General features: G+C 42.8%; 1 protein-coding gene across 6 annotated transcripts in view; it reads right to left on the bottom strand.

Annotated features, from left to right (window-relative positions):
- Positions 1-13,265, bottom strand: part of prpf39 (PRP39 pre-mRNA processing factor 39 homolog (yeast)) — a 55,289-nt gene extending 42,024 nt beyond the window's left edge. For 5 of the 6 annotated variants that reach the window (XR_013579449.1, XR_013579448.1, XR_013579447.1 and 2 more), the window contains exons 1-4: positions 13,164-13,265; positions 10,960-11,414; positions 7,943-8,068; positions 7,126-7,244 (exon numbers count right to left, since the gene is read on the bottom strand). Coding sequence is in view for 2 of the 6 variants with exons in the window: in XM_078562322.1 (XP_078418448.1) it covers positions 7,126-7,244; positions 7,943-8,068; positions 10,960-11,414; positions 13,164-13,176 (713 nt within the window). In the remaining 4 variants the exon portion in view is untranslated. Of the gene's footprint in view, positions 1-7,125; positions 7,245-7,942; positions 8,069-10,959; positions 11,415-13,087; positions 13,143-13,163 lie in introns of those variants that run through there. The other variant, XM_078562323.1, reaches the window with a different exon arrangement.
- Positions 13,266-16,297: the final 3,032 nt, after the last annotated feature.

Genomic DNA, 16,297 nt, shown 5'->3' with positions numbered 1-16,297 from the left:
GGTGTTGGTGAAGGGAGCAGAGAAAAAGGGAGAGATCTCTGGACACTCAACTGATGGTTTGGCCAACTACATTATGATAGTCTTAAAATATATGCAAATATATTTAATCACTGGTATATTAAGCAGCAAACATGTTAATAAATTTGCTTGTAACTTAAAAGGGCTGCTGTGATGCTCTATAACTTTCGAAGGCTGAAATGAAAATTTATGGATTCATAAGTAACTCCAGTTAAAAGCAGTTGGCAAATAGGCTTCTGTGCATACCTGTAGGCACCTTAGTGAAAGCCAACCTAGATCTCAAGGCAAGAAAAGGCATTGTTATAAGGTATGGGGAGTGATCGAGATCAATTGTTCAAGAGTTAAAATTATGCACATCAAGGCCAGAAAAGGTTCCAAAGCATAAAAGCACAAACAAGAGGTGGAAAAAAATTAGAACCAACAGTGACATGTTCTTGAACTGGTGATGAAAGGCACACAGCAAGTCCTGTAAATGAGGATGGAATTGATTAAGTCATAACTCTGTATGGAGTTATTTTACTAAATTCCTTCTGCGTATGATAATAAGTTATGATAATTGGTAGTCCTGGAAGATATTTAGAAATTGTAGAGAATGCACAGCATAAGCACTGAGCTGAATGATGTAAAAGGGATCAGTTTCTGGAAGCAGTAACAGCCAACTTGTAAAAGCGTGGTGTAAAACCCTGAAGCAGTTAAAGCAGATAAGCAGAACATTTTGTGGTCTTAATGTGCAAAACAGTGGGAGCTCAAATGTCATGCAAATGTCCATGGAAGCAGAGAGAGCCTGGAGCAAGTGCTATTTGAATTACACGAGCGATCAGAAGGTGGTGCAAGGGCAGTCCAGATTTAAAACGTTTATTTTATCTAACAAAAGTACCCTCTCTCGACAAGGACATCGGATGTTGCACATAAAATAATTTCACACCATATTCCAAATGCAATCAGAAAGCTTTGCATGTACTGCCTAATTAAGAAAATGACATGGAATTGAGTGAGGGTAATGTGACTCACAGGGTGACTGGCAACAAAGCAAAGCTCTTACAGGGCTTGACTGCTAAAATTTAATCAAACCACAAGGACAGCCAGTGTAAAGTCAGTGAAAGTTATGTAGCCACTATCATTGGACACAGTGCAAGACACTTTGTTCAGTGGGTAAACTGCAATAAGGCAATGTAAACAGGATGCACCTTCAGCCTTGCCACAGTGCATGGAACTGTGGCAAAGGTGGCATCAGGGATACTAGATGCAGAAGTGGCAGGTTTCCACTCAGCTTTGGAATGCTAAGATCTAAAAAGCTCAGCAGGCTGCAATACTTGTTACTATTTGCGTGGCTAGGGAAGCAGCTATAGTTCAATGCCGAGGTTACAATCCATTCAACGGCCTCAGCTGAGGCAGTGTGAAAGGTTGTGATGCCACCAGGAATGGATTTTTCAGTGCAGAAGTTCAGCATGTGGATGATGATCTGACATGAATGGCCAAAGAGTCACAATTTCAGCTGTTCCTCACAGAGGGAGACAATCTTCACCAGGTCCTCCTGTTAAAGAACACAAGAATTAGAAGCAGGGGTGGGGCATTCAGCCTCTCAAGCCTGCTCCACCATTCGATAAGATCATGGCCTCAGCTCCACTTTCTGGTCTGCCCCCCTAGCACTCGGCTCCTTTCTTGATCAAAAATATAACTCACTCAACATATTGAATAAACTCAAGGACCCAGCCTCCACTGCTCTCCGGGGAAGAAAACTCCACAGATCAACAACCCTTAAAGAAATTTTTTTCACATCTCAGTCTTAAATGGGAGACCCCTACTTTTTAAAGTGTCCCCTAGTTCTAGACTCCCCAAGGGGAAACATCCTCTCAGCATTCACCCTGTAAAGTCCCCTCAGGATCATACATATATTTCAATAAGATCATTTCTCATTCTTCTAAATTTCAATGGGCATAAGCACAACCTGCTCAATCTTTCTTCATAAGGTAACACCTTCATCCCAGGAATCAGTCAAATGAACCTTCTCTGAACCGTGCAAGTTTTCCCAACTTGAAAACCCAGGAACTAATACTATCAAGAAAGCGACCAAACCCCATTCACCGGGCTCCGGTCAGAGCAGCAAAAACCTACTGGAAAATGGATTCTCCCAGGAACAACAAAGTTAAGAAATAGGAACAGCAACAAAAATATCCCAGCTCCACTTTGAAGGCCTATCCTGGGCAAAATGCAAGCTTCTCACAAAGGAACTCTGACAGGAACATGGACATAGTCAGTTTGCAAGAAACCCACCTCACGGACCATTCCAGCCATCCAGCTCACAAGAAGACATGCAGTCCAGCCACCTACACCAAAGAGAGCCTCACCAAAGACATAAAAGATCTAAAATCAGACAACCCCTGCTCCATCTCCAGAGTGGATAAGCTGACCATTAAAAATGTTGACAAGTCAAATGACTTGTGGTCCAACATCACAATACAGCCAATATATACCAACATACCCAACCATCTATATGGTAAATTCAAAGACAACATTACATGTGGGGGTAACTCAACAGTACCACTGCAGGAGAACAACTGTCAGACTGGACCTAAAATTTATGTATGATTAAAACAGTCTGGCACATTCCATTCTGCCTGGTGGAAGGAGAAGGAATTCTTACTTTGCTTCACAACCCATGACAGCAACAGCCAACTGCTGTTGTGCTGCTCATTTTTCCCCAACATTGCCCAAGCCTCACTCATCAGCCTGGAGCCACCATCCATAAACCTAAAGCCAAAACCATTTGCGGAAGGGCAACGAGGATGCCTACAGCAGATAATTAGAAGCCTCTAATCACCAAATACTACCTCAATCACTGAACGACCCACACAGCTACCACCCCATCACTTGCTCTCCACAACATACAAGGTCCTGGAATACCTCTTGCTAAACAGATGCCATTGAGAAAGATTTGGCATTCTGGTCATCGAATCATTGATGTTTATAGAAGTTGGCTATTTAGCCTATCCTGTCTCTGCTTGTTCTTCACTTGGGCAATTAAAAACTAATCCCACTACTTATGCTCCTTCTGTGAGGTTTCAGGATGCTGAATTCAAAATTTATGGAGGATGTATGAGGTTAGAAGAGAAAGCAGTTAAGTGATGTGAAGAGTGATGCTTCTGCTTTTCACTGTGGTTCAGTCAGTATTAAACCAGGATCACTTTTTATACAAAAAAGTTACACTGACAGATTTTTTTCAGGTTCAGTTTTACTGCGAACTTTAACACAACCAACAACTATTTTTTGTTTCTACACTGAGGAGTAGTAGCTTAGCACTGTGTGCAAGGACACAATCAAGGAACGGGGTTTGGATCAGGGAACCAAGAACAATGGTTTCAATATTCCCAACATTTAACTGGAGGAATTTACTGCTCACCCAGTAATTGATGTCTGATAATTTAGTGACAGCATAGGAGGTGAGAGAGGTGGGGTTGCGGTAGAGCTGGATGTTGTCAGTATATATAAGTGAAAATGAATGTTGCGTTTTCACACCATGTCAACGAGAGCAGCAGGTCAATGAGAAATAGGAGGTAGCCAAGGATAGATCCCTGGAGAAACTAGAAGCAATGGTGTGGGATCAGGAAGAGAAGCCATTGCAGGTGATTCTCTGACTATAATTAGTTAGATAAGAATGGAACCATGCAATTGTTGTCCACCCATTTGGATGGCAGTGGAGAAGAAAGGTAGTGTGATCAACTATGTCAAAGGTTATAGACAAGTTGAAAAGGACAAGGAGAGATGGTTTACCTTTGTCAGTCACATAGGATATCATTTTTGATAGGAGTTGTTTCAGTACTGTGGAAGGGGTGGAAACCTGATTGGAGGGATACAAACCTGGAGTTGAGAAAGATAAGCACAGATTTGGGAGATGAGAACACATTCAAGGACTTTGGAGAGGAAAGGAGGTTGGAGATGGGGTAGTAGTTTGCAAGGAAGGTGGAGATCAAAGGTTAGCTTTTTGATGAGGACTGATGACAGTAGTTTTAAAGGAGAAAGGGAGAGTACATGAAGATTGTTACAATCAAGAGATTCGTAAGATTGTTATATTTTGGGACTGTAGCTTTAAACTTAGCACAAATGAAAGAGGTGGTCATATGACTTGTTCTGACATCTACCTGTCAGTAAGCCAGGTAGTTTGATTGCTAGAGATCAAAGGAAGGTTTGGATTGTTTTGCTGGGAAAAAGGTGCAAGGTATTTACGCTTGGGGGCAATGGCAGCAGTCTGAGTTTACCAGGGGTAGATCCCGAGTCTCCCACAGTCCCAGAAAGGTGTTGCAGATTTTGGGTTGAAACAGTTGTGATGTAAATTATCCATTTATTTCTAAGATGAAAGGGAGTTGAGGTCAAGGATAGCAGCTATCATTTCTACCTAGATACAAGGTTAATGAGTTCCACATTGAGGGCAGAGGAAGCCATTCTGAGATTAAGTTTATAGGCTTCCCTACAGATCAATGAATATCCCAGAGGCGGTGGCATAGTTGTATTGTCACTGACTAGTATTCCAGAGACCCAGTGTAATGTTCTGGTGGTTTGAATCCCACCACAGCAGATGGTGAAATTTGAAATCAATAAAAATCTGGAAAAGTCTGATGACGACCAGGAAACCACTGCTGATTGTCTTAGAAACCCATCTGGTTCACTACATGCGACTCCAGACCCACAGCAATGTGGTTGACTCTTAAATGCCCTCTGAACCAGGGCAATTAGGGATGGGCAATAAATGCTGGCCTAGCCAGCAATGTCCACATCCCATGTGCAAATAAAAAACAGACAGCACAGGTTCAGAAGAGAGAAGAGGTTGCTTGACTTTGCGAGCTACCACAGCACATGTGGGAGGGAGACAGTTACTAGTCAAAGAGACACAACCTGCAACCTTCTATAGGTTCCAGGAGATTTGTTCTGGCATGGTGAAGGGGAAGAAGAATCAACGGAACAGGTGACGGAAGAAGCTCTCCAAAAACTGAGGAAACCACCTGGAGAGGTTCATTCGAAGTCAGTAAGTAAGAAACGAGGATATAGGAACCCACTGGAAGATGGGAGTAATTGTGGGCTGTTAAAAAATTTGTGGACTGTGCAGAATAAACCAAGGTTGTTTAATGCCCAAGTCATAGTGTTTTTTTCAGTCATTCCTTACAAGGAAAGTTTTAAAATGGGGTCATTCATTCAGCGAATAACTAGAAGTTTGAATCTATTTTTAAAAAGTTATTGGTATCTTAAGGAGATAAGAGAGAACCGTTAACATGGGGACTAGGAAGGGAAGTTGGGTGGTCAGCTGTTCAGTGATAACAGGATTGTGGGGGCAGGAGGTGGGTCTCATGACATAATGAACTTGGAGGGTGTATGAGGGAAATAAAGAAAGAAACGAAAGAAAGACGCAAGATGAGGGCTAGGATGGGGGCAACTTTAGAGTAAGTTTGGCCCGATGGGCTAAGGAATAGGAGGGAAGCAGCTGATTGAATGGCCTCAATTTTAGCAACAAAGAAGTTCACAAGCTGCTCGCACTTACTGGTGGAGGAAGAAATGGTAGGGGAGGTTTAAGGTAGCATTTTGCAGTACAGGAAAGCATTCTAGGGTGATCCTGGAATAGTGATTAGGTTTAGCAGACGAGCATGTGACCTGATAGCATTATATGTGGTCCAGCTAGATCTAGCGGTGAATAGCTAAACCACAACTGTCCGCCACATCCATTCAAATCTGTGTCCCTTGGACTTAAGGGGAAAAAAGATGAGGGCCAAGCTAGGAGGACTGTGGTAGCGAGAGAGAGTGGTGGTAGTTTTAGTAGAGAATTATGGCAAAGGTGATGATGAGGGTTTGACTGAGCTAACCAGTAGCTGCAGAAATATCATGGTGAACAGAAGGCCAAAAACTAGACGGCTGGGATTTTGAAAGTAAATTAAATGGGGGATAGTTTTTTCCAGGGACAAACAGAAGGAAATAGCACTGGGACACATGTAGGTGGAGTGATAAGGAAGTGATCAGAGATGGCCTTATTCGTAATTGATATGATGGGAGTAGTGACACCATGCAAGATGGCAAGGTCCACGAGTAAGGGTTGGGGAGTTTATATTTAGGAACAGATGAAAGGAAAATAAGGCAGCAGTGAACTGAGAGAAGAGAGCGCAACTCATTTGAGTTGAGGTAGAGGTTGAAATTACTGAGGATAAGTAGTTGTTTGATGCAGAGGCTCAGGGAGAAAAACAGTGAAGGGAACTTGATTTATAAAAAAATGGTACTTGGATGAGCAGTAGAAAATGAGGATTTTAAATGGGAAGTGAAGGGTTTTTTCTTAGACCAAGCCAAGCAAAGGATTGTGATAGGCAGATCTGACCTGCAAATGAAGAGTGAAAGGATAAATCAGGTACTGGCAACCAGGCAAACTTTAGTCAAGGGGAAGTTGTTTGAAGTGTTATGGCAAGTTTGTCATCAGTTTGGGAAGGAGCTACATTTTATCTATAATTATATATAACCCACTTATTGGTTGTAGCAAGTGTTTCCAATCTCTTGCTTCAAATCTCTCGCCCTGAGTTTTTCCTTCATTTTCTGTTTTTATTTCAGATTTATAGTATCTGAAGTATTTTGCTTTTATCTTGCTCCAAAAGACTGCTTTATACTACTCTGCCCTACAGTAATTTTTTCTATTAAGCACAAATATATTGAGGTGCCAAGCAAAGGCTACAGATCCAAAGTTCACCACTGACCAAAAATTTTAATAAAGTTTAGCATAAGGAGACACAAACACAAAGTGAAGAAAATTAAAATTATAAGACTCATGTCAAAAGGTTAGGAAAGCTTAGCCTACTTTAAAGTTAAACACTGAATTGCAATGCAAAACTTATAAACTGTATAATGGGACAGACATGGAAGGGTCTGTGTTGTAAACTTCCAGAATTCTATGAAGCCTGAAGGTACTTAGTTGACACAAATTACTGATTTATTAAAAAAAACATACAGTAAAGCTGACCTTCTTAAAAAAAAAATCAGTTGGTTCAACTGAGCTTCACGTTCAGAAATTCAGCAGTCTGGTGCAAATTGAGTCAGGATGCGTTTTGTTTGTCAAAGATTCAGGTACCAATTCAATATTACCTTTTTATTTGGGCATCAGTCTCTGGACAGTTGCTATCCAAGATCTCTTTTAAGAAATTGATATAGTGAAGCCAAAGATCAACGCTAAGAGGTATTGCTTGAAGTCCTCGTCGGTACACCTGTGACAAAGAGGTTTCTAGTAATAACTAAAACTTATTAACAGAAAACCACCAGAGAGTCTGTACACCGAAAATGTTACTTTCCGGATACTGTTTTCAGAAAAGCAGATAAAAATCAGGAATTTGTTTGAATAATCTGCCATTACCATTGTGTGGAGGGTGGAAAGAACATCACAATGTTCTGCTCTCCACGCGTACAGCCTTGATCTTCAGAGTGTGAGATGGCTCCTGCATTCTGACCAGGTAGGGCAGGCTTGGGGTACAGACCATAGGGCACAGACCCATTAGAACATCACTGACAGCCTCTAACCACAAATGTAATAAAGTTCAGCAAAAATAGAAACACAAACATAAAATAAGGAAAAACTAATTCAAATTAAAATTATATCACCCAAGTACAACTGTCAGAAAGCCCTGCCCTACTTGTTAAACTGCATTGATTTGTACTGCAAAGCTTGACAAACTGTAGTACTAATGAACCTGTTAACAAAGAGAGAAGACATTAGCTGAAAACTGCTAAGGGTAAATGTTTTATTTCAAATGTGAAAATGTGGATGAGACCATCTACTAAAAGCCAAGATCAAACTCGGCTTGTGTTTTAGCCTTCGAGTAGAAGCTGGCTTGGAGTAGTAGTCTGAGACAAGACCAGGTTAAAATTAAAAGTGAAAAGAAAACAAAAAGACAAAGTCACAAGTCACCTCTTCTGCCTGTTTCACGTTGCCATGTCGCCGCTCAAGGTCAGCATACTTTTTCCAATAGCCATAACAATATGGGTAGTGAGACAAAAAGTGATCAAAAGCTTTTCTGGCTGCCAGGATATGATTCTGCAAAGAGGATAATGTGCTTCAGTTTATTTTAAACACATCCACAGAAATGCTACATCCCATTTTGTTTCCAATTATCATATATTAAGTGGTTTACTATTGATTTTTACCATCACATACATATTTGAGTTACAAAATTCAGTATTCTGGGTAAACATTTCAAATTCACCTCTTCCATTTGGTACATAATTTTTTGTTGACAATCATCTTTTGTGCAAACTCTACAAAAGCAAAGTTATTATGGCACAGAAAGAGGCAATTAAGACATCAAGTCCATGTTAGCTCTCCATAAAGAAGCTCAGTTCTATTCATTCACTTTATCCCCATAGTCCTGCAAGTTTGGTTCCCCCAAATGCTCATCAAATTTTCTTTTGAAATCATTGATCATCTCCACTCACGCCATCCTTATAGTCAGTGATTCCATATCATCATCACTCACTATGTAAAAAATGTTTTTCTTCACATCCTTCCTGCATCTTTTGCCCAAAACTTTAAATCTGTGTCTCCTAAGTCCTTGCACCACCAATCAATGGGAATAGATTTACTTTGTTCATTTAAACATGTCATAATCTTCTGGACCTCTATCAGATCACCCCTCAACTTCCCTTGCAATGAGAAGAATAACCTTGTAGCTAAACTCCTCCACCCCTGGAACCATTCTGGGAAATACTCCTTTGCACTTTCTCAAGGATCTTCACATCATTCCCGAAAGCCTGGCAACCAAACTTGAACAATACTCTAGTTATGGCCTAGCCAGCGGTTTATAAAGATTCAGCATCACTTCCCTGCATTTGTATTCAATACCTGATCTTTGATCTGCAAGCCAATAAATGCCCTACTGCACAAAGGAGTTGTTGCCACCACACTCTCTCGGGCCACAATATCAACAACACGAGTGCCAGAGAAATTCCATCAGCAATGCCTCTGCCACATCCACCAGATTCAATGGGTGGACCGTCAAACAAATGCTAGTGTCCTTTTTGAAGCTAGCTCCACAAGCATCCAGGTAAAACTCCTGGAAAATCAACTTCTATAGACTGGACACTGTTCGGATGGCCAATAAACATCTCCCTGGCCAGGTCTTATTTTCTCAACTCTCAAATGGTTAGCGCTCCAGGGGAGGACAAAGAAAGCACTTCAAGTATACTAGGAAGCTCTCCTTGAAGCACGGCAGCATCGACGTTAGTGACTAGGAGGAACTTCCTACCAATTATTCAAAATGGTGACAACTTGTGCACTAAGTTGCATCATGCTTGAGCCACAACATCTTAATGATGAGGAAGAGCAGTGGCAGAGAAGAAAAAGGAAGCAAACCCTGCACTCCAATCCCACTATTTCATGGGACATCCTGCCCCATGTGCTGAAAGATCTGTGGGTCAAGAATTGGCCTATTTAGTCAAGCGAAGCCTCATGGCAGATACCTGTGACCCTGAGTTGACATCAAACTGAAGGACAGCTAATGACAATTCAGCACCTCTATTTATGAAGCCCAAGATCCCATGTGCTTTTCTAATTACTCTCTACGTAAGCAAACTGTGAAGGACATCAAGTAAAATCTGAGGCATGGCAAGCAATAGTCTGAAGGTAACTGGGTGACCCCTGTAATAATGCCTTGTCTGTCCAGATGGGCAGTTTGAAACGAAGTGTAACAGTGATGGGAGAAAGCTGCCTGGTGCAGGAAACAGAAGATCAGGGTTTGGACATCAGGAGCACAATCTGAACATTGGCTGCTGGCAAAAGTGGAAGGTTTTGTAAACAGTAATGAGACTGTAAAAATGTTCAGGAAGACACTGGTGTATCAAACACAACCTTTATTTTCCCACCTACTTCTATTATTTTTAAATGTATTTCCATCTATTGTTTTATCTCTACCTTTTAGCCTTTTTTGATTCCTTCACCCCACCCCACCCCCACTAGGGCTATCTGTACCTTGCTTGTCCTGCTTTCTACCCTTAATTAGCACATTCCTTAGATAATATCACCACCTTCAACACCTCTTTGTCCTTTTGTCTGTGACATCGTTTGGTTATCTCCACCTATCACTGGCTCTACTTGTCCCACCCCCCGCCTTAAACCAGCTTATATTTCACCTCTCTTCTATTTTTACTTAGTTCTGCTGAAGGGTCATTCGGACTCGAAACGTTAACTGTGTTCCTCTCCGCAGATGCTGCCAGACATGCTGAGTTTTTCCAGGTATTTTTGTTTTTGTTTTGGATTTCCAGCATCCGCAGTGTTTTGCTTTTATCTTTATTTTCATTACTTTAGTCCTAAATTTGTATCTTCTAGTACCCAACTTATTAATTGGTGTTCTCTAGTACTTGATCTAAAGCCCCTCAAAATTTTGAGCTCCTATCTGGCCACTTTAGTAATTCTCTACTCTATCAATGATAGATGATAAATATGCAAATATTCATAGGTCTGGATGAATTGACAAGTCCACCAGACTTAGTGTTCTGTGCCTTACAAATAATTAATTCTCAATTCACACAAAAGTAAAATACTGCCGAGGCCGGAAAATCTGAAATGAAAACAAAATGCTGGAAATACTCAGCAGGTCTGGCAGCATCAAGAAAGGAATAGAGTTAGCATTTCAGATTGATGACCTTTCATGAGAACAATTCTGATGGAAGATCATTAACCCAAAATGTTAACTGTTTGTCTCTCCACAGCTGGTGCCAGACTTGAGTATTTCCAGTATTTTGTTATTTTTCAATTAGTGATTAGCAGGAATTTTTACTAGCGCCAGCAATAAAGCAGTTAATAATGAACCTCAGCCCCGTGTGCGTTAATATGACACAAGTATACAGAGGACATGTCTACTTTTAGTTGTATTTTATGTGATAAAAAATAACTACAAAGGAAGTAATATTTCTTACAATCTGCTCACTCACCTCCTGTTCCACATATTGCAACAAGTATGTCCAACCTGTGAAGTCCTGGGGATTGTCCTCAACCACCTTCCAAAACTTTTCATATTCTTTGGGGAAGGGGATCTCTGAATCATTCAGTTCTACATTTTCGATATCTCCCACTATTCTCTCAGGTGGGGAGTTCTCAGGTTGAGATTCAGTGTCCATTGATGCCGATCCTTCAGGAGATTCAACCTGCACCACTGATGTCTCTGTCAAATCCATAAAGGGTTTCAAACTGGCTTCCTGTTTGCCAACTTTACTCTCACTAACTGTTGATTTTGATTTAGAAGTGTTGGTTTTATCAGAGGGCTCCAAGTTTGGCACAAGCATCTCATTTGGAAAAGAATTGCCAGTGGTGAAAATATTTTTATGCAAGTCACATTCACCTGCAGAGTTAAGTCCGTCATTCTGTGGCGATGCTGTCCGATTCGAGTCTTAAAGGGAAGCAATGGAAAATTAGTGACCATGACTAAACCACACAAAATATGAATTTTTTCACATTTTTCATCAGCTTCATTCCTGTCTTACAAAAAATACAAATTCCTCACAACAGCCTCTCCAATTCAAGCAAAGATCCCAACTAGGAAGAGAATCCCACTTCTTTCAACACTCTGGGATATAGATCATTAGACCCAAGGGATTTGTCTACTTGAAGTCCCATTAATTTCTCTGGTACTTTAAAAAAAAATTAATATCTTGAAGTTTCTAATTTACACTAGGCCCTTGATTTTCCATTATTTCTAAGAGGTATTTAATATTTTCCTCCGTGAAGACAGACATGAAGTATCTGTTCAGTTTTTCTACCATTTCCTTATCCCGCTTAATAAATTCTCCTGACTGCTTGTTACGAACCCACATTTGTTTTTGCTAATTTTTTCTTTTTACAGAAGCTTTCACAGTCCATTTTTATGTTTCTTGCTAGTTTATTCTCATATTCTATTTTCCCTTGATCTTTTTCTTGGTCCTTCTCTGCAGAATTTTAAAATGCTCCTAATCCTTAGGGTTACCTTTTTTGGCAACTTTATACACCTCTTCTTTTGATCTAACACAATCCTTGATTTCTTTTGTTAGGCACAGTTGGGACACTTTCCTTGCTGGGTTTTTAGTGCATTAAAGTAATGTACTTTTGCTGTAAACTATGTATTAGTTCTTTAAACTTTAGCCTCTGCCTGTCTACCATCATACCTTTCAACTTAGTTTCTCAATCCACTATAGCCAATTTGCCCCTCATACCTTCATAGTTTGACAGACATGTTGCCAACCATATCACAAATATATATATATACCTGAGTGTGACCCATCTACTGCTTGAAAATGTTTTTATAAAAAAGCCTGAAAACCAATCGCACTTTAAAAAATGAACGCATAACAGCTGCAATTCTAAACTCTGATATTTTCATAGCTGGGTCCATACGAGGGTCCCAACATCAGGCTCTCACTATTAAAAAAAATATTTTAGTCATGCAACAATTCTAAGGCTATACACTTATTATTTTCCGCAGTGCTTAAGCTGGGTGACTGGCACCGTTTTTCAGGAGACAGACAGACAGCTCGACCCCAGAAGTGCAAGAAGTGCAGGAGGCTCCCCGACTGGAAAATCCCGAAAAGAGCAAGGAGTCTGCCTTTCGGTATCCTCTCTCTCTCTCGCTCTCTCGGAAAGATGTCACTACGTCAGGCTTCCCAAAAAGATTAATACAAACTTCATGGAACAAGTGCACTCTCACACAATCATGTTGAAAACTAAGTACAGCAACTGATGCTAATACTGTGACCTGACTTCACGGCCCTCGACAGCTGCCACAGGGGACGGAAAGAGAGCTGGTATTTTTAGACCCCGGCCGCGATACCACTTTAGGGCATAAGCGAGGAGCGGTCCTCAGCACGGGGTTGGGGGGGGCAGACGCGGTGCTCAGCACTGGGGGGGGGGGGCAGACACCGCCCTCAGGGGGGAATCGCGTCAACCAATACAAACGGCCGCTGATCCCAAACTGAAACCTCCCAACACGACAGGCCGGAGAGCCCGGGCTCGAGAAACACTCTGAAAAGGCCCAGCCGTGGCGGAAGTGAGGCTGGAATGGCAATGAGTGAGGCCAAAGCCCAGACCCACCGTACAACGGCGGCAGCGCCATCGCCGTCTGCTGCTCCTCTTCCTTCTCAGACATAGCGGGGCTGCCCGCACTCACCTCGCGCCTCCATGCTGCTGACCTTTAAAGCCGTTACTGCGCACTACCTCGCTCGCGCTCCCTTCGTTCACAGTGCACTGCGCCCCTCCCCCACCCTTCAACGCGCAGGCGCACAGCTCCCTAGCCCCGCCCCCCACGTCTTATAGGTCAGCTGGTCGCTAAACAGCAGCGTTGAGATAGAGTCAAGCTGAAGCTTCTAGGCTTGGCTGCAATGCCGAAGAAGTTCTTTTGGAGAGTTTCCATTGGTTCCGGAATGCTTCCATATATTTCCAGTTTTTTTGTTTTTAATTCCACATTTCCAGCAGTACTTTGCTTTTGTGTAGATGCAGAGGCTCAACGCATACTGGAAAATACAGACGCGGAATAGCATTTTTATGGCCAGTTCTAGATTGAAGAAGTTGGGACTGTTTTCCTTGGAGAGGAGAAGGCTGAGAGGAGACCTTATAGAGGCATTCAAAATCATGGGGGCCCTGGACAGAGTAGCTAGGGAGCAACTGTTCCCAGCCGTAAAAGGATCAAAAATGAAAGGTCACTTTTTATTCATCCATGGGATGTGGGCTTCACAGGCTGGGCCAGTATTTATTGCCCATCCCTAGTTGCCCTTGAGAAGTTAGTGATGAGTTGCCTTGAACGGCTGCAGTCCATGTGGTATAGGTACACCCACAGTGCAGTTAGGAAGGGAGTTCCAGGATTTTGACCCAGCGACAGTGAAGGAACAGCGATATATTTCCAAGTGAGGATGGTGAGTGACTTGGAGGGGAACTTCCAGGTGGTGGTGTTCCCACGTATCTACTGCCCTTGTCCTTCTAGATGGTAGTGGTCGTGGGTTTGGAAGTTGCTATCTAAGGAGCCGTGGTGAATTCCTGCAGTGCATCTTGTAGATGGTACACACTGTTGCTACTGTGCTTCAGTGGTGGAGGGAGTGAATGCTTGTGGATGTGGTGCCAATCAAGCAGGCTGTTTTGTCCTGGACGGTGTCAAGCTTCTTGATGGTTGTGGGAGCTGCACTCATCCAGGCAAGTGGGGAGTATTCCATCACTCTCCTGACTTGTGCCTTGTAGATGGTGGACAGGAGTTGGGGTGGTGAGTTACTCATCACAGGATTCCTAGCCTCTGACCTGCTCTTGTAGCCACAGTATTTATATGGCTAATCCAGTTCAGTTTCTGGTCAGTGGTAACCCCCAGGATGTTGATACTGGGGAATTCAGTGATGGTAATGCCATTGACCATCAAGGGGCGATGGCTGGATTCTCTCTTGTTGGAGATGGTCATTGCCTGACACTTCTGTGGCATGAATGTTACTTGCCATTTGTTAGCCCAAGCTTGGATAGTGTCCAGGTCTTGCTGCATTTGGATGTGGATTACTTCAGTATCTGAGTCATCGCGAATGGTGCTGAACATTGTGAAATCATCTGTGAATATCCCCATTTCTGACCTTATGATGGAAGGAAGGTCATTGATGAAGCAGATGAAGATGGTTGGGCTGAGGACACTACCCTGGGGAATTCCTGCAGTGATGTCCTGGAAGTGAGATGACTGACCTCCAACAACCACAAACATCTTCCTTTGTGCTCGGTATGACTCCAACCAGTGGAGAGTTTTCCCCATGATTCCCATTGACTCCAGTTTTGCTAGGGCTCCTTGATGCCATACTCGGTCAAATGTGGCCTTGATGTCAAGGGCAGTCACTCTCACCTCACCTTGGGAGTTCAGCTCTTTTGTATGTATTTTAACCAAGGCTGAGTGGCCCTGGCGAAACCCAACCCAGTGAGCAGGTTATTGCTAAGCAAGTGCCCCTTGATAGAACTGTTGATGAGCCCTTCCATCACTTTACTGATGACGGAGAGTAGACTGATGGGGCGGTAATTGGCCGGGTTGAATTTGTGCTGCTTTTTGTGTACAGGACATACCTGGACAATTTTCCTCATAGTCGGGTAGATGCCAGTGTTATAGCTGTACTGGAACAGCTTGGCTAGGAACATGGCAATTTCTGGAGCACAAGTCTTCAGTACAATTGCTGGAATATTGTCAGGGCCCATAGCCTTTGCAGTATCCAGTGCCTTCAGCCATGGAATGAATCAAATTGGCTGAAGACTGGCATCTGTGATGCTGGGGACCTCCAGAGGAGGCAAAGATGAATCATCCACTCGGCACTTCTGGCTGAAGATTGCAGTGAATGCTTCAGCCTTATCTTTTGCACTGAGGTGCTGGGCTCCCCCATCATTGAGGGTGGGGATATCTGTGGAGACTCTTTCTCCAGTGAGTTGTTTAATTTTCCACCACCATTCACAAATGGATGTGGCAGGACTGCAGAGCTTAGATCTGATCTGTTGGTTGTGGGATTGCTTAGCTTTGTCTATCACTTGCTGCTTATGCTGTTTGGCATGTAAGTAGTGCTATGTTATAGCTTCACCAGGTTGACACCTCATTTTTACGTATGCCTGGTGCTGCTCCTGGCATGCCCTCCTGCACTCTTCATTGAACCAAGGTTGATTCCCTGGCTTGACGGTAATAGTAGAGTGGGAGATATGCCGGGACATGAGGTTACAGATTGTTCTCGAGTACAATTCTGCTGCTGCTGGTGGCCCACAGCGCTTCATGGATACCCAGTCTTGAGTTACTAGATCTGTTCGAAATCTATTCCATTTAGCACGATGGTAGTCCCACACAACACAATGGAGGGTATCCTCAATGCGAAGGTGGGATTTCATCTCCACAGCGACTGTGCGTTGGTCACTCCTACCAATATTGTCATGGACAGATGCATCTGCGGCAGGCAGGTTAGTGAGGATGATGTCAAGTACGTTTTTCCCTCTTGTTGGTTCCCTCGCCACCTGCCGCAGACCCAGTCTAGCAGCTATGTCCTTTAGGACTCAGCCAGCTTGGTCAGTAGTGGTGTTACTGAACATTGAAGTCCCCCACCCAGAGTACATTCTGTGTCCTTTCCACCCTCAGTGCTCCCTCCAAGTGGTGTTCAACATAGAGGAGCACGGATTCATCAGCTGAGGGAGGGCAGTACATGGTAACCAGCAGGAGGCTTCCTTTCCAATGTTTGACCTGATGCCATGAGACTTCATGGGATCCAGAGTCAATGTTGAGGACTCCCAGGGCAACTCTCTTCCGACTGTATACCA

This window comes from Cetorhinus maximus, chromosome 18 (assembly GCF_964194155.1).
Source record: "Cetorhinus maximus chromosome 18, sCetMax3.hap1.1, whole genome shotgun sequence".
Classification (NCBI taxonomy): Eukaryota; Metazoa; Chordata; class Chondrichthyes; order Lamniformes; family Cetorhinidae; genus Cetorhinus; species Cetorhinus maximus.
Note: the sequence above shows the minus strand (reverse complement) of the source record. Positions and strands in the feature narration are given on the sequence as shown.